Genomic DNA, 23840 nt, shown 5'->3' on the forward strand with positions numbered 1-23840 from the left:
TTTGGGTCCCAAGAAGGTGCCCAAATTAGATTGCATCTGCAGTGGTGGGAGGGTCCCCTGCTCTGCTAACCACTCCGCACCACATGCACCCAAGGAAAAAATGTTTACCTGGTATGGCCACGGTTAACCTTTTTTCCTTGCTGAGACGGTGCCCATGGATGAATTCACTCATGGAAGGGGGGCCCCTCAGAAGATATGATTCTGTGGAGGCAGGATGAGGGGGGGCTCTTAATAATTTCTGGAGGTAGGTCCCTGAAGTCCTGGGATGGCTCTGATCACAAAGGGAAGGTGAGAATAGTCTTGCAGAAGATCCAAGAAAAATACATATGGAAACAAAAGAGTTTTACTTTAATTACCTTTCAAAGCCTCATGAATGACAACATCATGTTAATGTGCTTAATAGGTAAAAACCAGCTAGTGTTGCCACCCCATGTCATTTCCAGAGCAGGGCACCTTGCCTGCATTGGAAATCCTGGTTCCTATTAGAGGAGGAGGAGAGGTGGTTAAGTTGTATCTGAGCATCCTGGAGTCGACATGTACAAGGCTCCTTGACTGTCCTCTTGGTTTTGCATTGTGACTACAGCATACAAGAAAAGGGAATGATTATCTAGGACTTCTCTAAAGGAGAGTCCTTTTCATCTTCAGAACCATGGAGATCCCCACACCTACAGAGCTTTAGCAGGGCAGTCACAAGATGAGAACTCACTGCCTAAACAGTGAAATATTTGCATTAGGTTGTGAATGGCAGCCATCCCCCTTCAAAAGGTTGCTTGCTCCCGTGGAGAAAAATTGATCTGAGTGAACACACCCATATTCTTTTTGCACTGATGAACAACAAATGAGCACCAGAGCTTAACAAAGAGATGCAGTTTCTTTTGTGTTAAGCGCTGAAATGCCCAAAGAGCACAACCCTTTTATAATTTCAGATGCTCATTACAGAAAACCTTAAGGAAAACTTGTTAAAGAAAATACATTCACACTAATATTAAAGACATACAAGATGCACTGAGACACTGACAGAGTATAGTTTAAAACACTGCATGAAGGAGGAAGAAACATCATAGTGAGTAGGTGGACCAGAACCACATGTTGCCAGGCTTTGAATTTCATCTTCATATCCTTCCCACCTCCTTCTCCCCAATCAAAGTACAAAGAAAATTAAAAAAACATTAAAAAAAACTAAGAAGGAAATAATTATAATGTTTACAATTCAGTGAACGACTTTAAGGAAAGTCTGGCCACTGCACTGTACTGTAAAGATTGCTGCATGCATACCTTTTCCTCTGAGTGCCACTGCTGACCAGAAAGTTTGGTTGCTGTGGGCCCTGACTATGCAGGAGGAAAGTGTCTATGCTTGGCACGGTGGCTGATGCCTCCTCACTTACTTTAGGGCTGCCGATCTTGCTCTTTCCCAGCTTGCCTTTGCTGCGTCGGGACTGCTCATGGTCGAACTCTAAATCCTCCAGCCGCTGAGTAAGGGCAAGTTTTTGCTGGATAGCCATGCGCAACAGAGAGTTTAGGGTCTTCTTCTCATCCTCTGCAGCTGCCAGCTGCCTCTGCATCTCATCCAGCTGTGTGACGTACTCATCACACCTGGGAAAACAAAGAAGGCAGAAATCTGGGGAACTAGTCCAAGAACAATCCTACCAGTGATTGCATTCGCTGGCTGCAGTTAGAGGGACAGACTCCCATCCACGTTTTTGCCAAACCGAATCCTGGAAGCAGATAACCTAAATTGTTCTGTTCCCGCTTTGAAGAAATCTGGGCTTGGATTTGAATGCCAACACTTTCAGTTCGGCAGGAGAACCTGCATCTAGAATACTGGGGCAGTCTATGATATCGTTTCTAATGCAGACAACAAGCAATTGGAGAGAAGGTTTGGGATTATCTCCAGGTTACACCACATATAACAATTTTGAGTCCTGGTTCTGCTAGTAACTCACCATGGATAAGAATGTCTGCTAATTGGATTTTTTATATTTTTCTGTTTTCCATAGACAGAAATATCCACTTCAGCAAAATATTATTAAAAAAAAAAAAAAAACACCACAAAAAACAAAACTCTGAAAGTACTTTGAACACTTGACACATCAGATTTTGTGAAATGAGAAACCCCCAGTTGTTTGACATTTTTAACTGATTAAAGAGGTACTATTCAGGAAACCCCACACCTTGAAGTTATTTCACATTTACTGTTGCATCTCTTGGAGATGATTCCTAAAGTTAAGAGGAAGAGCAAGACATTTTAGGATGGTCTTGGTCACTTTTGGAAGTGAAATAGCTTCAGTTTGTTAAAAATAGACCATCTTATCAGTAAGAACCACAAGTGAAAGATGTATTTCAGTAGTGAAACGATTTGCAGGTAGCAGGACTGTGTGACCATTGCACATTTGTGGCAACATCAAAGAACTTTTCACATTAAATGATGCAGCTTTCCTAAATCTCCTCCCCATGTGATCTCTATGAATCTAAACAGATTTGTTGTGTAGTTACAATAGTGTAATGGATGAGAATGTAACTTTATCCGTATCTCTCACAGAAAACATATACAGAAAATAATTTCCATTTTCCTTCTCAAAATGTGTGACACTAAACTTTTGAACTATTGGAAACTGAGGGATGAAACTAATTTCTCTGCAACTTTAATCTTTTCATTGGGAAACAGAAATAAAGTGTACTTGAAAATTCATAGTTAATCTTCACACACAAATACTCATATATATGTATTGCAATCTCCTTTTGAATAATTCAGGCACTGGAAGCAAAATGACTAAGTCAGCCATAGCTTCATCTACAGTTTCAGTATTATCTTTCTTCTACAGGACCTTAATAAGCATGACTGTCTTTATTAAAGCCTTGAGGAAGAGAGATATTTCTGAAACATCAGTTGGCTTAAAGCCAACTTGCACACCTATCTCTGCTCCAGGCCATGAAATGTCTATTGATACTTCAGGCAGTTTCGTTGACAGAAACATTAGAATGCAATCACCATTCTGGAGATTAAATTAAATTAATTCAAACTAGAAATTACTATAATACCTGTGTTATCCGAGTTTTGAAGACTCATTCTTATAACGAGATAGAACCTGTATCCATCCCTCTTTTTCTCCCCTGCTTTCCTCTTTGTCTAGAAGATGCCTTTTTTCCCCCCAAACATTCTTTCTTTTGAATTTTTTTAAAAACTAACATCTGCAGCCACATCTTCAGCACAGTGCCACTGGAGGAACAAACTGCCTTGTTTTAGTATGCAAATAAGCCTTTTTTTCTTTTTTGGAAAAAGATGTGTTTTCTTCGGGTCTTAAGTCTTGGTATCTAGACAACTGCATTGTAAAAGCCGCTAACAGCAGTTAAGAAACATAATCTCCGTGAAGATGGATATTACTGAAACAGATTTAGACAAACCTGTTTCTTGTAACCTGCTATGGACTATAACAAGCTGGCCCTAGAAATCTGGATAAACTTGATGCTGCTAGATGGCCTCATACTCTAGACAAAACCAATCTCGTTAATTGAACATTTTTCAACTGTTCTAATTAATGATGTGCCCTTCCTAGAAGTCTCCCCATAATAGCAACCCCACATTCTTGGCAGTTCACTGCGATGTTTGGGTGGTTCCAGCCATCTGACCTCCACCATGACTTGAAGTTTCCTATTATTTTTCAGAAATACATAGTCCATTGTCTCTGTGTTTTGTTGCTCAAGCTTTTTTTTTTTTTTTTTGAGAAAAACTGCTCAGAAAGATTAAACCTAAATCAGTTAAGTAAAGGGCATAATTAACTTTAGAAACTGCTGAATTAACAGCCTTGGATCTCCTTGATGTCTGCAGCAGTAAAGGTTATTCCATGTAGTGGGAGGCAGCTACTGCCTGCAGCCACAGCATTTCCCTTCACTGAAACATACCCTGCTACGTGCAAGTGTGGGATAAAAAGAGAAGTGTTTCCAATTAAAAAAGAAAAAAAAGCATTACACACATCCAGATTGCCTTTAGCCCACACACTTTATAAACATTTGTGAAATCGCAGAGCATACTGAGGAAGAAAAAGGTTAAGAGCTCCTAGGAGAGATGACTTCTGGCCTGGCACAGACCACTGCAGACTGAGCAGGGCTCCAGGATGCACCAGGGCTCTGAAAGGGTCTTTCAGAAGTACTCAAATAGTAGTAAATAACAAAAGTTGGGTTATGTCCTCCAGAGTCAGAGCTCTTTCTCAGTTTCTCCCTTGCCCCAGGATGCGTGTGTAAGCTGCAAGTGACTACTAAATAAACAGCACTGTCATCTTGCTGTCTGCTTGTCTACTTACCGCCAGAGCAGAATCAAGATTTCACCTATTTCTCATCTTTCTTGTCTCAGAAAGGAAGCAGACAGATACATAAGCCCACTTATTTTGTATGAACTGATCCAAGAAGCTTATATAGGAGTTTAAGGGATTTCTAGTTCCATCTATCTCTCTCTTCCAGGAATGCAAACCAAATACTGAGTCAGGCTTATGACTAATTTAGGTAACATGAATCATAGCAGAGCTTGAGCTAAAATCCAGTGACACTGACAGTGACAGATCCCTGCTCTAGCCATATAAGCATAATTCACTTCTGCTCATAAATGTTTTCTCATCTAGGATCACTCCCAAGACCCGTCTGAAACTCCTGGTCCATCTCCTCAGCACACTTTTTTCTTTAAATTTTAATCATAAGAAAATGTCTTGATGGATGGAGAATAGGAGAATAAAATCAGTGCAGGCAGTGTCAAGACTGTGGAGATATAATGAAAAATGTTTCTTGCTCTCTCCTTTTGAATATCTCTATTTAGGCTGGGAAAGCAAGCATGTGTAGGGAGTCAGTAAAATTAGCTTCCTGAATCCCTTTAGGGATTAAAAAAGTTTTTAAAAAGTTCCTTCTCTCCAATAGCACTAGACACCTCCCAGGGCAACCCCTACTCCTGATGTGAAAAATAATGTTTTAAAGAATTTATTTTTCATTTGCCCTCTGGATGAGCGCTGGTCACCCACCTCACTGCTTCCCACTCCCACGGCTTCCACCCTGGGTCAGTGACTTGGGGTTGGAGTGAGGGGAAATGACAGAAGGGGCAGGAAAGGCTCTCACCTTTTCTTTTTCTGGTCTGGCACTACCAGAAGCAGCCCAGGACAAAAGAAGCAGGCGAAAGGCAAAGGCTGCAAATCTGATGGGCAGCACAGGGCCCCGGCATCCAACAGGGACTTCAGGTCTGCTCTGTAAACCCCATGCGTCCCACAGAGAAGAAGGTTTGATACGTTGTTGCTTTCTTTTGCTTTTTGGAAAGAGGTGTTTGGGGAAAAGGGAGTTTGAACTGTATCAAGGACATGTTGTTGAGAGGTCTGAAGTAAATTCGGAAAGGGATCACAAGGCTAAAGAAGAAGGAAGGAGGACACTGTAGAGATCAGAACCACAGAGATTTTGGATTGGGAAAAATGACCCAGAGGGAAAAACTGCAGAAGCAGAGGTACAGGTAGGACTTCTGAGGGAGAGAAGAACTGAAGAAGGAACCTTAAGGAATGGAAGGATGCACAAATGTCAGGGAAAAAACATAGAAAAAGGATGGGTCCTGCTTTCTGCATAGGAGATGTTTGGCGAAAAGTGTCATGTTTGCTGTTCAGACCAGAAACAGGTGTGCTTGTGCTCTCCTTAAAATGTGGCATGACCTTTGCCCAGTGCATTTGAGGAGAAAAACCATACAGTTCAGCACCAGACCGAACATCCATTTGGGGTCCAAAGGAACAGAAAAGGATGGTTTATGAAAGAGAAACTATAATGCTCTATCAAACAGCATATGAAATCATTTTCAGATCTATAACATAACTACTCTCAGAGGGACGCTCTTGCTACAGTAAAAATTCAGGAATGAGTACCATGTGATGCAGGATAACCATGGAAACCACCATTTTATTCAACAGAAGACTAAACAATTGGGTTTTTATGCTGAAGGTTGCTATTGCATCAATTGTTACTGCATGAAGAATCTTACAGTCTTGTATTTTCAAATGGATTTCTCTTATTGAACAGACCATCTGCAGTATATCAGCTCTCTGTCATTTAAACAAATGCTATTCCAAATGGAGTATTCAGAATGAGTCAATGATTTGTACATCTAGGAAGACTGATTTCATTATAAAGGCCATTAGATTCCAGGGTAAGGAAGGAAAAGGAATATTATACAACAGAAAAATCTGTAGGAGCACTCTGACATTCAAGACCTTGCGGTTAATGATTTTTGTATAGGTGTGGTCAGAAAATACTGGGCAAAACTTACAACCTCAAGGGCAGGGATATGTTCCACAAGCCATGCAGTGAGTGCTTAATCAGTACTGTATGGAGTTTATCAGCAGCAATAAAGACTTTGGGTGGGGTTTATCCCTACTAACATCAGATATTTACAAAATGGAAATCTATAACTCAGCCAGTCATACAGATTTTCTTTATAGTTCACAGAAGAGAAACAGAACCTTAATTGCATTCTACCCACAAGACCTCTAAAAAAGGCATCTACAGGAATGGTACCTTTTAAGTCTAATTCACACAGAAGAAATGCTGCTGTCTCCCACCAGCTGTAGGATATGCCTTGAACCCAAGAGATGTGTGCACTCAGGATGCCCAAATAGGATAAAGAGCATTCAGCAGACCAACAACCTAACACTCCCTTTAAGTAACAACTTCTAAATCTTTGCAAACTTGTTTTACCTCATAGGTTGATGGTTTATGCTCCATGCAAGACCCTTGTTTGCTTTATGCTCATGATGCCACTCCTCTACCCTGGAGTTAATAGCTTTCCAGGTCATCTTATAGAGTTAATACGTTCACATATCTCCTAGATTAATGAGCTTGAAATAAAGATCAGCGTGTGCATTTGTATAATAAAACACACACACAACACTCTGCTTTCTTGAAGAAAATCTCTAGATGCCAATGAAATCAATGGAGCTACCTTGGTTCACACCACCTGCTGAGTTGGTTCTTCATTTCCATTATGGCCCTACTTATACACTTCTGACAATGAACATATTATGAATTTGTACACAGCACTAATGTCACGACACGTGAATATCCCTTCTCCTTCCTTGACACCTCTCTCAGCTGCTGCTGCCACTGTCATGGAGCAACAAAGGACCTTAGAAGGCTGGAAGAGGTGAGATGGCACCTATATACCACCAGGAGCACCGGAGAGATGTTGACATGAGGCATGAAGAAGCCTTATAACTTATGGACTAAAGCATAAGCAAGGAATCTGCATTATGTTTGACCATAAGGGGAAAAAAAAGCCTTGATACAATATAATAATTTCCTGAGGGTACTAATTTCCTTGCTTATTTGGGAATTAAGAATATATTGATGAAAGCTTTGTATCTTTAAAAAAAAATAAGTATTTTTTTTCATAACCTTTAAAAAAGGATCTAAAACCAAAAGCTCTTCTGAAGGCGTGGGAGAAGGAAACATGAGAAATGATTAATCACTGTTCTGCCAGGAGGAACCATGTTACAGAAGATAAGTGAAACTTTTATCTTGTGAAGGAGAAGATAACAAATTGAATATCACAGTGGGATAAAATAAGAATTCATGCTGGAGTAGGAAATTGCAGTGGCCTCACAATTATTGGTGCTAGATTATAGTGTAGGCTGGTTGATGAAATAGATTTTACTAGTGGTAAGTAATAAATCTTATGATAATGAAAACATGGGATTCTGAAGATCATCATTAACCATACGATGGCTTTACATGACAGAATCACTACATACTTCTGAATGTGAAAATTAGCCACATAAATCTACTATTTGATTTCCACTTTAAAAAGCCCTATAAATGCAAATATACTGGAGGCTGATATTGGCATTTACAAAACCTTACTCAAGGTTGTATGGACATTGCTATTCTCCAGCTTTATTTTCCAAGACACGCATCTCAGTAGCACTTGAAAGCTTGCCGGCTTTGCACAGTGTGCATGCTAAGACTCACTCACCTTCATCCAGCAAATCCCTGACCTTGCAGAAAATAATTTCTGTCTCTTCACCTCAGCACCCAACGTACACAGCTAAGTCTGTTCTCAGCACACATGCATTTACAGTGCTGGGCCAGGGAGTGAAACCGTTTCCCTTACCTGGTTGCAAACATTGCTCTCAAGGATGAGAAGGTTGCTGCATCCTCCTTCAAAGCCTTTAATTCATTACGTAGTTTGGTCATAGTTTCAGTCACCATTGTTTTTTCATTTTCATATTTATTCTTCAAATTGGCTAGTGCCACTTCAGCTGTCTGAAAACACAAACAAGGATATATGCTTGTGAGACAGATATTTGAGAAATGGCTATGATGCCATGCTTGATTTTACTTTTGATTTCCTTCTTCATTCACACAGTAAAAGAAGTGCAACCCGAGCTTCGTTGCACTGAACCCTTTAATGTCTTCTTTTAAGGTGTACTCCATGAAACCAGGAAAGGGAGAAAGCAGTTGAAAGGAGAAAGCTGTTTTCAATGCACTGGCAACAATTCGACAGCTTCTATATCTCTGCAAAACTCTGCAGAGGGCCCAGGCAACTGAGTAAGTTACTACAGCTCAAGGAGCTGCTACCACGTTGTTTGAGCTGCAATAAAAAAAACAGCTGTGTCCACCAACCACACTGCAAATGGGGCACGTGGCATGTGAGACTGGGCCTCTGTAGCCAAGGGGGGAACTACCGTGTTTGCCTCCTGCATCCTGCCATCTGCAGCTTTCCTTGGGCGAGGTGACTGCTGGGGCCTGACCACCCGCTTTTATGCCTGAGCACTGGCAATGCCAAGGGTTGTGCAAACCAGCATTAGTTTGGCAGTTTCAGCCACTATCAAAAAAAAAAAAAAAAAGGAACAAAAAAAGTGCAACATAAATTTTCACTAAACAGGAAAGCAAGGCTTTGTATTCATACTATTCCTTCTTTTTTTTCTGCTCCCTCCTTTCTTTTTTCAATTTCATCCATTACATTTCTTTAATTTACTGCCCTGCTGCTTTTAATGGTTACATTTGTCTTATTTTTGCAAAAGTTGAACCTTCTGTTTTACCTATTAAGTTTAGAATCACTTTGAAGAAAGAGGCTTTATACCTACTGCTGCTATGAGACATTTAAAACTATTGCCATTGAATGAGATGAAGAAAAAATGTTTCCTTTTACATTTACTCAGAGGGGATTATGGTTGTTTTTTCACTTCATTTAGAGCACAATAAGTTGCAGCATTTCATATGGGCGATCAATTTCCCCTGTTGATCTTGTCCTTTTTTGAGCCATCACCAAGAAAGAGAAGTGTAGAACAACATCAATTTAAAGCAACCAGTAAGGGAACATGACAAAAGATGGTAATGGCCAAACAGCTGGAAACCTCTTTTATACTCAGTTTTCTGAAACTCAATACATTTCCCAGTAACAATGTCTCTCAACAAAAGGACACGTTAGCATCTCCTACTAAATTACAACTCTGTTCATTTGCATCCAAGGAAATAGCACAGTTAGAAATGGCAGCGTTAAAATAATTCAATCATTTTTCCAATTGTACACTCACCAATACTGTTTTCTCTACTTTCACACTAGTTTACACTGAGAGAATAGATTTTAAAATATTAGTAGTAACTATCTGTCCTTTTAAATAGATGGGTTTTTCATGCCAAATTTGAAATCATCAGCAATACAAGTTAAAAGCAATCAGCCACTTAGGGATATATTCAAATAAATGCAGCTTTTCTCAACCTTGCTGACATATGCTTTGTTATGATGTAGGATGGTAGACACCATCCTACGCCTTGGCAGGATCAAGCAGAAGTTGTCAGCTTCCTGTCTGATTTCAGCTATGATCAAAAAATACAAACTTGGAAATTAACATGGAGAAGAAGGATTAACTATGTTTAATAAAACTACTTTTTTAAGGGAAATCTAGGAAATAGTGCATCAGAGGACAAATTCCTATTTAACAAATATGATTAAATCAGATTTATTTAGGAATTTTCAGGTCACTAATGAGGCAGAAGGGATTTATAAGAGCACAGGTATAATTCATAGTGCAAATTGTGTTCTGCTTTGCCCCTGCAGCAGGAATTCAGATGCCTTTGCTTTGTAAGAGAAATACAGCCCCATGTGCCTTATCCTACCATACCTCATCTTCAGATACAGTATTCATGTAATGATTTTCCTTTGTTTAGTAATGAAAATGAGTTAAAGATATGTGCCATCCAATGCTAGACTTTTTTAAAAAAAAGTTACATTGTTTCAGCAGTGGGATTATATATTCCATGTAAACCAAATAGTTTACACATCACTGAAACTGTGCCCAATTATAAGACAGGCCATTGTGATCCCTACATTTTAGTCTGGAAGTCAGGGTAACTTAAATGGACACATAACACCACAGGATGAAAAATAACTTAGAAATATAATTTACTTGGTGAATAAAGGTAACAGAGGAAGGACTGTGTAAAATCTTCCAACCTTTTTTTTCTTATTATTAGAGTTTTCCATAAAACAACATATGGAAAACAGAACATAAAGTGAAAAACCTATTAGAAGTGCCTTGTGGCTCTCTACACACCAGACAAGGTTTTGAACATGCTCTTTTGCAGGCTGTCAAAGGTCTCCCTTCTGAAAGTCTCCCAAGTGAAGAACGAATGGGCACAAGTGTGCTCTCTGCTAGAGAAGCAAATCAAATTAACAACAAAAAAAGTTTTAATAGGAAAGAGAAAGAAGAGAGAAGCAAGTAAGTGTAGCTTCTGTTGGAAACGTGCAAATGGGCAGCCAGGGCCAGTGGTGCATCCCTATAGCGCAAGGCACAGCACACTCAGGAGGTCCTTGTGGGCACCTGATGGTGCAGATGCTGAGGTTACCAACACCTCATCAGTTTGGGACCTGGATGCTGACTGAAGCCAATTGCTGTCAGACTCCTTGGCTTGAAGGATACCATTTTACAATGCAGTTAAGTCAATCTGTATTGTCTAGCTGCCACCAAAAGAATAACTACCCAGCCTTTCCCCAAGCCTACCCTTTGCACACCTAGTAGTTTTCTTCTTTGCTTACGGTGAGCCAGTTTGGCAAGCCTGAAGAGGCAGAAAACTCACCTGAAGCCAGGATGTGTGATGGGGAGTGGGGCTGAGAAGAGAAGGGGAACTTGGACTCCATTTTTAAGAGGATTATATGAGTCTGGTCACCTCAGCTGTGCTGCTACACTGTGCCAAGAGTAACAGGAACAAAATGAACAGAAGCCATAGCTGCTTTGTGTTACTCTTTCTCCAGCACCAGCTCTAGCTTAAATTACGTTTGTTTCCCCTCTTAGTCCGTCTCCAAATTTGTCCCCATTGAGCCATATATGTGTGGTTGTACCTCAAACCAGTTCTGCAGATTAATCTGGATTTTAAAAACCTGAGGTAAACAATGTGTTCAGAGAGAGCTCTGAAAGGAAGAATGGGGTGAAGAGAAGTCTGCATCTCCAAGTAGCGGGTTACAGAAGGAAGCAGATGCCCAGGATCTGGCTTTGTTTTTAACAGCTCTTTCTGAAGCATTTAGTTGTAAACTGTGGTAAACTACAAAACTATATCAGAGAAACTTTGCTTCACATAAAAATACAACCTCTGCACAACACAAGCGGAAAATTGAGAGAAAAAAAGTAGAAATATGTGAAACTACCCAGACACTCAATGAGCCGCCTGGGGACACAGGATTAATGGCTCACAGAGCACGTAGCATTTGCCGTGCAGAGGATGTCACCTGGTGCTGACAGAAAGGCCTGGAGGGAGCAGAGGGCTCCAACACCTGGATTCCTGCAGGGTGTGAAATGCTAGCAAGGCAAAGAGAGCTGGGGCACACAGAGCTCAGCCCCATGTCCCTAAAACCCAGATATGGAGCTGCACAGGCTGAGGTGGGAGAACACCCAAGCCCTAGGACCCCAGGCACTGCCAGACTAAGGATATTCTTTTAACCCCCCTCCTTATCCTTACAGAAGAGATGCCTAAATCCAGCTGCCCAAAGGCTGCCTCCTTAATCCTGAAATAAGTGAACAAATCTCATTTTCTCTCTATGATCACATTCTAAGGTGACTTTGTATCCCATTTACTTTACATTAGCAGTGTGAGAAGCAAACCAAGTAAAACAAAATGTTGCTGGAAGATGGCCTACAGTGGTAAGCACTTGATTTTTTCACACAGGAAAGCAGAACAGTGGTATTTTAGTGCAGAAATTGAATATAGTACTGGCTCTTTCCACCCAGCCTCACATTTCCAGCAGAAATTCTACTGTATTCTGTCTATATAACATCAGGGCACTTGTTTATAGATAAAGTACTATATGTTTGGGGTTATCAAGTTAATTTTTCTGAAGGACTTTTCTGGGTATCTTAGCTATGGGAGCTGGAGACACCACAGTTACTGCCAATGCAGATGTGAAGGTCTTGCTGACTCAACTCCTTTCCATCGAACCATTAACCTATGAGAACAACCAATTGTTTTTCAATCAGAACTCCAGGATATTAAATTCCCCTCATAGGCAGCTTTGCTTTCTGAATGTTATTAGAAATCAAAATCAAAACCACTATTGAACTAGCCCTAAAAGTGATTATATCATTAATTTGATATTACTTTACAATCTATGCTGCCTGTTAATACTAATGCTACTTGGGTTTGCTCCACAAAACTGGTGCTGACACAGTAATTATGGGTATGAATAAATGAACAAATAAATCAAGACAAGGTAAGCAAGCAAGCCAGCAAGATATATGTGCCTTGCTGTGTTGAGCAATTGATTTAATACTCCATTTTCCTGGGCTTAGGTTTGCAGCTTAGAGCAAATCTTACTCTTTTTTGTGTGTGTTAGAGCTTTGTGTATTTTATTTGCAGCCCAGCCTAACACTAAAAGGCTTATTTGAAAATATTAATAAAGAAAATGCAGCTAGAATAAAAAGAAATACTATCAGATATTGCCAAATACTTTAAACTAACCAACAGCTTGTCAGGTTCAAACAGAAACTTATTGTACGCTGTTAAAGATTTAAAAGCTGTAGCTGCATTGCTGGAGTGCCAGGCTCACTGCAGCAGGAGAAGGCAAAAAACAGAGAATGTTCTGCAGTCAGGTAGGTCCCTTTGAAGAGAATCGGAAACAGCTCAGGCTACGAGGCAGAAACTCTGTTTGCTCTCTTTCTCTTCTGATGACCCATTTGCCCCAGTCTACCTAAGAGTATGTCAGAGCACTGCAACCAAGTGTTAACACCAGGAAAACTACACAATGCTCATTTTAATAATATGATGTTGCAATGCTTCTGGTGGTCACTAGATAGCAGCAGTGCTTCCCTGGTTAAGGATGTGATTTCACTTAAGTACATACAGCCCAAAACACCAGACCCAGAAGCCTGCTGCTGGTCTTTTCCCTTGGATCTGAATCGTGAAGGCCAGGTCTTGCCATGTCTACAGTGCATTTGATTGTGCTCATCTTGCTTTCCAACATAATTTCAGTCAAAAAAGCTTAACCTAAAGCATCTCTGATTGAATTGCCTACAACACAGGGTTTTTTTTGTGATAGTGTTTCTACAAAGCACAATGAGCTATGATGTGGGCCCACTGGAGGCCAAGGACAGGCCAGGGCTGCAGGTTTCCCTCTTTGCAGGGGCCTGCTGCAGCTCTCCCCTGCTACCTCAGGCATCAGCAATGCCTTATCATACAGCATAAAGGATGAAAAGATATAATTTTATATTAATATCCACTTCATTAAGGCTTGAGGAAGATTTAAAAAAAAAAAAAAAAAAAAAGGTCAAGATTCTAGATTCTAGCTCTTGTGGTTCTAGAGCAAATGTGAACCTTTGTCCTTTGTAGGTTCATCTAAACTGAAACACACAAAGGAAAAAATATCCCCAGCCTATTGCTGCTTAAAACCTTATTATTTTAGAGGGGAAAAACTCAAGAGGGTGAATCTTGACTCCTGTTTTTTGACTATGAGATGTGCTTTGGGTGCTGGGATACAGCCACCACTTGAGGCTGGCAGCACTACTAGCACACAGTAAAACTCCCTCCCTCTCTGCAACTTTAAATCTCCCATCCTTTTACATTATTATGTCTTTTAACTTGAAAGTTTGAAGATATTGATATTAGGTTTGCATGAACAGTATTGCAAGATTCTATACCCAGTTATACAATTACCCATAGCTATGCTGCTATCCAAGAAATAGAAGTTTAATTAATAGCGCTGCCTTACTCAGCAAATCTATCTTTCTCATTTCAGTGAGCACGCTTTAAGTTATTGCTTTATTTCTGACAGCAAAAAAAGAGCAAAACTGAGCTCAATTTTCTGGTAGTATCAAAAAATAAATGATAGCTCTGTGCTAATGAAAAAAATCTTTCAGTTGGAATCTAAATGCATGTACCTCAATTACATTTTAATTACACGGAAAATCCACAAATAATTGCTCAGAGCTGTTATTGCTTAGCCAGAGATGGTATTTAATTACTTGAATTAATATTTAACACGTGTTGTATTGGAGGGGGTGAAATGCTATAAAAGACTCAATGTACATTGAAATATTGCTCAATTTAAAAATACCCAGTACTCTAGAAATGCAGTTACAGATACATCAGTCAATTAGACTTGAAACTGTAACTTCAGGCTGCTTGACTATTGGGAATTTTAACACTGAAATCCCATCACTGTCATCAAATTATAGTATTTTAAGATATTAGCCAAGATTCATGTCCCCATGTGGTGATTGCTGCACTGTTTTTAGATAAGAAATATCCCAGGCAATCTGGAATGATGCTTCTTGCATTCAGATTTAATTCTGGGCATAAGGAGATGCACTGAAGTAAATAAGACTATTGGCATGTTTAAATTGCCTTTTAAAATGCCTGCAGACTTGGAGTCTAGTGGATACAAAGGGCTTAGGAGGACATCCTGTGAAAGAGTGACAGTCCTCTTTAAAAACAGATCATTTTGTGGTCCTCTTTTAACATTTGACATAAAATTCAGTAATTCTCAGCTTATTTGAATTGGTGCAACATCAAAAATAAAGTGGTTTGGTGATTTTTTTTAAGCTGTGAAAATTTTCAAAATAATAATTTGAAATTTTTTGTTCTCTTAAAATATCTTTATAATGACTCTTTCCCAAAACAAAAAATTGCAGCTACTGTTTCAGTCAGCTTTACCATGTAATGATGTTGACCCTTAAAATAACCAAGCCACTGATTTTGTTTCTTAAAGGACTGAGAAAATGTTACAATGGCAGGAGAAATTATTTTTGACCAAAGAGAAAAATAATTAAAAAAAAAATCCGACCTCTTATAATGAAAATAACTCAGTATTTCACCTACTGTTTTATCAAAGAAATGTCCATCTTCTGTGTAGTTCAAAACCACTGGTCACACTCTTACATCTGATTCTCTTCCTGAGCCATGCTTTAGCTTTTGTGGCATTTATTTCTAATACCCTTAAATTTGCTGAGGGGCACATTCAAGTTTTGCAGCCTGTGGAGCGTTACCAAGAGCCAAGAAGAACGCAACAGTTTGCTTGGACCCTCTGCACCACCAAGCTCCACCAGCAGGGCCACCTGCAGCTGCTAAGGGGCTGGCCCAGGTGGTCACCCCTACACTTGCCTTCCCCATCGCTCCAGAGGTACCTGCCCTGGCAAGGGGTCAGCACACCTCTGAAAGCCTCGCCATGCACATTCTATTTAATTTTTACATTTTAGTTTTATATAATACTAGCAACATGCCTGTGCATCAGGCTGGCTGGTAGATGGTTCCTCCCTGCCCTTCTCTTGCTCCACAGGAAAGACTTTTCTGCCTGCACCCTCAGTGAATGGCGGATGCTGAGAAAAGCAGAGCTAAGAGATGAGAAAAGAAAAAGGTGGCAGGGAGGAAGGGAAGAAAGGATTGCCCTTGCCATGACTGAGAGGTTAAATAACCTGTGAGCAAAATCTCTCCCCTGAAATGCTCCTGGGAAAGCTTCTAAGCGACCTGTATAAAAAACAGACATTCCCGACTGACTGCTTTATTAGCATCTTACCTGCTTGTTGGCTTTCAGCACTGCTCTCAGGGTTGCGATCTGTTCCCGCTTTGTACTCAGGAGTGATTTCAGTTTCAGTATCTCTTCCATTAAGGCCTCCTTGTCTTTATCGATCATGGGCGCCAGCTCCCGAGCAGCAGCACGCTGGCGGGACAGCTGCAGCGACCGATCGACAGCCTTCTGCAAGTGCTTGATTTGGTCCCTTATGATGGCATTGAGGTTGTAGATGTTCATCGGCTCTTTACGGATGTCACTGGTGTCAGAGACGGGGGAGGAAGGAGGGGCTGTGATGACAGGAGAAATGGTAGGTGTTTTTGTTGGGCTCTGCTCCTTGGCAGGCTCCGTGGCCTCTTTTGTCACCGGCTCAGTTGGGGTCCTGGCTTCTACAGGTGATGCCACCCCCCTCCTGGCGAGCCGTGGAGAAAGGAGACCACGAGGGTCATCCGGTCCTTTCAGGCTCCCGCTGCGGGTGACTCTGCTTTGCCTGTAATAGTCCAACATGACCCTGTTTGGTGTCTCGTTGTTGCACAGGCAGACGTGATGGTAGAGCTGAGCAAGCTCCTCGCTGAATGTCACCAGCTCATCCTGGGCGGTGTTGAGGGTATTATGGTTTTCATTTGCTATGCTTGTCATCCTTTGAAGTTCCTTCTCCATGTGGACCATTTTTTCCTGGCTTTCCTTGGTTGACTTCTCCAGGTTTGTCACCTGTTCATCATATGTCTGGATTCTGCTCTCATACTTGGCCTTCTCTTCAGTGTAGTTTTCCACATATTTATTATATTTCTCCTTTAAGGCTTTGATTTCTGCTTTGAGGTCTATCACCTCAGTAACAGCTACTTTGTATTTACATTCTAGTATCTCCAAGCCATTGATGTCCACTTCATAATCATGTGCTTCCTCACTGGGGTCTCGGCCCTTCTCACAGTCAAGCTCAGCTTTCAGCTCCTTGTTGCTCTGCAGCCCCCTCATGGCATTGACATGCTCCGTGAGCCTGTGGACTCGCTCGTGTTGCTCGGTCAGGGCTCCCTTGGTGTGTTCCAGCTGCGTCTGAGACTCCTGCAGATTGGCCAAGAGAATGGCCTTCTCTCTCTCCACCTGCAACAGAGTCAAAGTAAGAAACCCAGGATCTCCTCCTACTTGGGCTTTTCTGCTGAACATCAAGCCCTGCAGCCACACTCATCTCTTCCACTCCCCCATTCTGTGTACACAACTTGAGGGCTTCAAAAATATTTCAGCCATATATCCTTAAACAATAAAATTAAGTCAAAAAGGCATGTACAGCTCATAGAGGGATATGAAGTTCCAGCCTTGGTTACAATTTGCAATATCACTAGGTTGTGATTTCATGCGTTGCCCACTGCAGAATTACTTAGTACCCAAGCACTAAGTGCCTAGTCACCTAGAGTGATGATACGGGATTTATTACAACATATGTTCCCTAAATTTTATTAGGCATGAACTGCATTCACTGGCAAGTATCAGTCAACTATAAGCCTTTCCACTGGTACATACACATTTCTCAATGGAGGCTGAATGTATTCATTTCCCATGAATAGCTCTACCAGTCCTTCACAATATTTATTTATAACTTTGAACTGTTGCAAACTGTCATTAAGACTTGATTACTGAATGCAAATACAGTAAACAAATGGCTGTGTACATTTCCACAGATTAGATTAAATACTCCTTTGTGTGTGAATGTAAAAGAGATCAGGAGACCGAGCACATGCAATTCCCAGCATTCCCCATCCCCAGCACTTAACTGTGAGCAAAATCCATCCTTTTTAGGACAAGGCAGAAGAAGTGGGATTTGTGGTATAACAAACTACTGGTTCTGACCTGTTAAGGTGCTTTCTGAATACCCACAGAGATATGTGGATATTGAACAGCAGAAGAGGTTATGGAGAACTCCCGCACAAGTTTTAATACACAGCATCTTAAAGTAAGTGTGTGTGAATGATGTGAACTGTGGGGTTGTCCTATGCAGGGACAGGAGTTGGACTCAATGAGCCTTGTGGGTCCCTTCCAACTCAGGACATTCTACGATTCTATAAAGTAAACAAGAAAAGTGAGTGAACAAGAAAAGTTTGATCTGTTCCAGTATTTGCTACTCTTGCTAACACCCCTGGAAGTTTCCCATTTCAGGTTTTAAGTGGAGTGCTCCAACATCTTTTTTTCTGTGCCCTTGTCCTGGTTCTGAGTTGTGAATTGGGAAGCAGAGGATGGCACAAGGAGGTGGGATCCTTCTTGCTTCCATGGCTTTTCCAACAGGACCCTGAGTCTATCAGGTTTTCTGCTCTTTTTTTCCAGTTGTTGCAATATCTCAGCCCTGTGTTTACACACACAGTGAAAACAGCACGCTCCACATTCCCTTTTTGAGTGGCTGAATTACTAATTCAAAGCTGTCAGTTCTGAAAAATGCTTTAAAAAGCCTCTCCTTCCCTATCAGCATCCTCCTAGGTAGTATTTGGAAGAGAGTCAAATCAGCCACCAGTGAATCTTACTGAAGAAAAAGAAAAGCCTTTTAGAGACCAAGAGGGTAATAACACCATCTCACAAAATGCTCCAAGCAGTGGTTCAGATTCCTGTTTTCTCGTAACGAGGCTTTTGAGCAGTGGCTGCTACTCACAAGTATTAAGGCACTAAAGCATATGTTCATCCCCTGGTTTTATAGACAGGCTTTCAAAACACACCTTCTATTAGAACCTGCAACCAACTGCAGGGAAAAACTGTAAGGATAAAAATAGAAGCCATGTTAAAAACTAAAAACAAACAAACAAACAAAAAATCACCCTAGTATTTTCATGTAGTGCTGACTGATAGCTTAAGAATTTAAAAAACAGGGCCAAACTTTATAATTATTTTATGGTCCAGGAAGATTCTGTCTCCTTAGATATAGGACACTATTTAGGCACTGTGTAGTCTGTGAAGAAGAGGACAATCAAATACCATGAGTATATTGGTACCTTTCTTTATTTGATGCTTTTCTCCCATTGCTGCCTCAGTCTGCCAGCCACCCCCCCCCCCCATTTCACTCCTGCATTAGTCCATTCTTGCAGAAAAAAATCCAGAATAGGCCAACCTTCCCCTCTGCCAAGGGCATCTTCTTAAAAGGTGACTGCTTTCCACAGATCTCTCAGTCTGACCTGTCCTGGGGAGCCTCAGAGAGCAACCCAGCAGAAGCCTATTCACTAGCTGTTCTGTTTTTTCCCCTCAAGCCCCAGGTCTGCTCGCCCAGAAATTTTCAGCTCGACTCTAGTTGTTACCACCTGATATAACAGGCTTCAGGTGTTAATTGCATGACCCTCATCAGATAGTGAATGTATTTATTCCTTTAAGCTGGTAAGAGGTGTTACATATCTGCATGAAAATCTGAGTTTTGCTTAATTTAAAAGACCATCTCACCTTATGGTGAGAAGTTGCATGGATAATACAGATCCATACATTGCACACCAAAGGCAGTTGGCTTTTTAAGGTGTATAGATTCACTGTGGCTGTATTCGCAGGGAAGCAGGCAATTAACTGTAGACTGCAGTACTGTAAACATAAATAAGGTGTTTCAGAGCTTAAATTAATCAAACAGAACTGACCCTGCTAGATTACCAGTCTCAGTGGTCGTACTTTCATAAAGGAAAATTATAACAGAGCTAACTGGGATCTTTATGATCATTTATCTGCTGGACATAAATAGGTTCTGGAACCAATAGTTCTTACAAATAGAAGGGATTGTTTCCAGAAAAAACAGGCAACTTTTAAAACCCATACACCAACTTGGATAGCAGGTAAAATGAAATACATAGATCTACTAAATTTTGCTCATGCTGGTCCAGTACTTACGGCTTAAGCTAATCCACTTCTGTTAGAAGTTATGAATACATGCTCCTACTTTCAAAGGTAAAAAAAACCCAACAAACCCAAAGCTCCAACTCAGCCATGAGTACACTTTCTGCATATTAGTGACTTTGCCGTTTCCAAGTATGGTAATTATATTTCTTGTTCGAGACAATATCACACTCTTACTTCCACCCCCAGCAAACTTTTGCAGATTGGAGTTATTTCTCAGTCCAGTTAGTGGGGGCTTTTTGACATTGAAATTAGTAGCTGCAGCAAATGTCCATATCATCTTAAAATGAAAATAAAAACAATTCAATAGTAGCTGTACCTATTTTGCGATGCATCCTTCACTTCAAAGATTTTGGTTTGAGAAGATTTCCTTCCCAATTTGTTCTATAGTTTGCAATTATGGAAACCAATTTTACCATTGCTATTTATCCCTTTTTCCTTTTTTAATACCATCAGAATATCAGTGAATGATTCCTAGTGGAGACTTGAAAAGGAAATCAACAGAAAAAGTCAGTTCAAGAACCGTGTATCTCAGCTGTATTTTATTTGTCAGAGTACCAGATAGCTGGAGAAGAGTGGCAGAATCTGGGACACTTTTTTTAAGAGAACTTAATCCAAGTTTTCCACATTGGCCTCAGGAATAGGGGAAGCAATGCCATGGAAGGAAGAGAGGAGTCGCAAGGCTTTGAAGATGAGATAAAGAACTCTTCACATTGGGCAACAAACATGCGGGCAGAGTAGAAAGCTTCAAGCTTTTCCAAGAAAATCTCAGCATATGAGAATTTTCAGCAAGATGTTTGTTACTTAGTGGATTTAAAAGATAGAAAGGGAACATGTCCAATTAAATCTCTGCTAGGGATCAGCAGAAATCACAGAGCAGCAGCACTCTAAAGCTGCAGAAGGAATTATGTCTGCCATACGAATTTTTTTTGGTGAAGGTGTCTTTTTGAGATTGAGGAGTAAAAAAGTTTGCCGCACACGTACAAAATGGCAAATCTAAAGTTTGCTTCTCTCAAAAAAGGAATCTGCTGTCCTATAGACATAAAAATACTTCCCAAGAGAGGGTCAATTTTTTTAGCAATCTGTCAGGGTACAGCCTTTTCTGAGGAAACAAGAGGAACAAGACATGGCTGAATGAACAGCACATGGCAAAGACACTATGGAAGAGAAAAAATCCAGTTTTGCTGAAGAATCACCTATTGTCAGCTCGAAGTCAATTAAATCTCCACCTAGTATGACGAGAATTTTTGGAGGAATTTTTCACATTTAATTTGCGTTACCCAAGGTGAGCTGATGCAACTCAACAGGAATGATGACCACTTAATAAACATCAGCATTTTGCAGTAAGCCTTTTCAGTATCCAAAGAAACCAGGTTACCAGATGGGTGTAGTCCTTCTTTTCAAACCTTCTGATAAGATCAGAATGCTGAGCAATGATTGTGGCTATTTGTGTGGGGGTGCTGGGGCCCAGCAAAACCCCTGTGACTGAAAATGTTTACATTTATTATCCAGGGTCCTTCTAGGATCCTATGACGGTGAGGTTGTGGCTAGTCACTGTCAGAAGGCCAACTCTTTGTTTAAGAAGTGTACAATAAATAAATAATATTTCAGTCAATCAAAACATTTGCAGTGTCTTTTGTTGATTCAGCAAGCTCAATATTTAATTTAAAAAAATGAAAACAAACATACCCAAACAATCTTGGGGTTTTTTTTTGTTTCCAAACAGCTTTCATTCCAAATTTATACTGCCTAAACTTCAATGAAAACTCTGGTTGGAAATGCTTACACTATATTCTAAGATGTGAACATTTCAAAGCATTTCTTCTGAAGCTGTGTTTTTTGATATTGTATTTCTCATTTAAATTGAAAGCTGCATATATTTTATAACTGCATATATTATACACATAAATGTACATATATATATACACATTCAGATTTATACATGTATATATATGCAAAACACACACTGTTTATATTTGAATACTGGAAAAGTTTCTGACATAACTGTTCACAGGAATAAAGTTCCAAATTTCAAGCTTTCCCACTTAAATTATGTATGTTTTGCATCAAAGTTATTTGTGCAAAATACTAGATGTCATCAATGTTTGCCATGTCACAGCTCAGATCAAAACTTTGCACGGTGCATTTGACAATGAAGTAAAGAGAATAACTAACTCTTCAGCAAATATAGGGCAGATCACATAGGGATTTATTGTTCTCTAACAAGTGCTGAAAATTGGGTTTGGTCTATTTTACTTCCAAATCACCTTTTACATTGTAAGCAGTAAAGGATTTGCATTTACTCTCTTTAGAAGAGTCACTTTTTGGAAGCCTACAGCTAGAAAATGCTAGATGTTTCCTTGATGCTGTCAAACCCTTTCAAGCTCTAGTGGCAGAGAAGATGCTCAACAGCTTGGGCAGTGGGACCCCTGCTCTGTGTGGCACGGTCCCCCTTCCGAGATGATGTCAGCATGGGGCCTGCAGCTTGAGTTTTTACCTGGCTTGCATCCCAAGCTCCTATTCCAGTTATGCCCAGGCTGGGCTTGGATGAATAGAGAACAAATGCTGGCTGTATGGTCCCCAAGGCACCCCCTGCAGCCTGTGCATCCGCCAAGATTGCCAGGGTGGACAAGGGCGCTCTGTGACATCTCACACGCCACATGCTCGCCGAGTGCACGGTTATTAAGAGGAGCGCTCCTCTCCTTTTGTTCTCTCGTGACAGTAAGCCAAATCTTGTTCAAACTGAATTTAACGTCAAGAACTCCCTCTGACTTGCAAGGGAGCATAATCAAGCCTGTCTGTATTTTAGTGGATTTTTTTTCCAGATACTTTTGGTCATACTGAAGAGTACCTTGTTCCACTTGCAATTTTGGGGACATTTCCTGCTGTATCAAAGTGGGAAGAACCTAACCACCTGCAATCACAGCAACCAGGTCCCTTTTTCCTCTTTGCACTAAACATCTGCTTAGGCCACAGGGACTTTTTTACAGACAGATAATCTGTTTACTAGGGATATTTCTAGCAAAATCTGTATACAAAGAAACACCAGAGCAGAAGTCCAAGAACAGGACATATGGGGTCAAGAATATCACTGAGGAAAATAATTGCAAAAGCTGGCACTAGGTTCCATAGGATGTGTGTCTAAGCACTCCAGGACATCAAATTCAGCTCTTACCTGCATGAGTTGCTGCTTCAGTTTCTGTATTTCTGATATGTTGAGCTCACTGAAGAGGTCAGAGACAGGGTGCAGAGATTCCCCTTTCCTACCCGTGGGAGTTCGGTAGTCACCGTTGAGTTTCACCAGAGGCCCATGGATATGTCCATTCATTTTGTCATCATTGTTGGGCTCACCTCCATCTTCTGCAAATTTCAATCCATCTACTGATATATTAATATGGTTATTATACATACTATCATTGAGGTTGATATACTGGGAAAGTTCCTTCCTCAGATTGTTCTTTTGCTCTCTTTCATTTTTTAAAGTTTCAAGGGCTTCCTCCAGCTGGTGCTCAGCAATCTCCTTCAGCCGGATGGCATCTTCTAGCTGACTATTAAGCAACACTGTCTCCTCCTCAAATCGTTTAATCTCATGCTTTAAGCCTTCATATTCAACCTGAATTAGACAAGACAGAGAACATTCATAATACTAAAACTTGAGTCATGAAAACCTGCCATTTATCAGCCTTATTGAAATAGGTGTTACAGAAAATACAGCCTGAAATACCAGACATTGCCTGTAGCTGCAAAGAAATGGCTGCACAGGAAAAGCAAGTCAAGCTTGTTCTGTTAAATACTCCATTGCTTGCTTTTTCAGCATGGAAAATCAAGAAAGATAACACCTTTTTTTCTGAGCACCTTATGACAATAAACAACATATTTCCTGGAAAGAAGGATGTTTAGTAGCAGATATCTTGGTAACCATTGATTTATTATGAATTGCCATAAGCAATGTTGGTATATCATGGTATGTATAGATCTCGGGTTAACA

General features: G+C 40.4%; 1 protein-coding gene across 8 annotated transcripts in view; it reads right to left on the minus strand.

Moving 5' to 3' along the window:
• Positions 1–23840, minus strand: part of BICD1 (BICD cargo adaptor 1) — a 183567-nt gene that overhangs the window by 23743 nt on the left and 135984 nt on the right. For 3 of the 8 annotated variants that reach the window (XM_065034901.1, XM_065034907.1, XM_021284795.2), the window contains exons 4-8: positions 23028–23465; positions 16010–17104; positions 8120–8271; positions 1276–1593; positions 109–299 (exon numbers count right to left, since the gene is read on the minus strand). In XM_065034901.1, coding sequence (XP_064890973.1) covers positions 109–299; positions 1276–1593; positions 8120–8271; positions 16010–17104; positions 23028–23465 — 2194 coding nt within the window. Of the gene's footprint in view, positions 1–108; positions 300–1275; positions 1594–8119; positions 8272–16009; positions 17105–23027; positions 23466–23840 lie in introns of those variants that run through there. The other 5 variants (XM_065034924.1, XM_065034942.1, XM_065034927.1 and 2 more) reach the window with 3 other exon arrangements.

The sequence above is a fragment of the Columba livia genome, chromosome 1, assembly GCF_036013475.1.
Source record: "Columba livia isolate bColLiv1 breed racing homer chromosome 1, bColLiv1.pat.W.v2, whole genome shotgun sequence".
Taxonomy (NCBI): Eukaryota; Metazoa; Chordata; class Aves; order Columbiformes; family Columbidae; genus Columba; species Columba livia.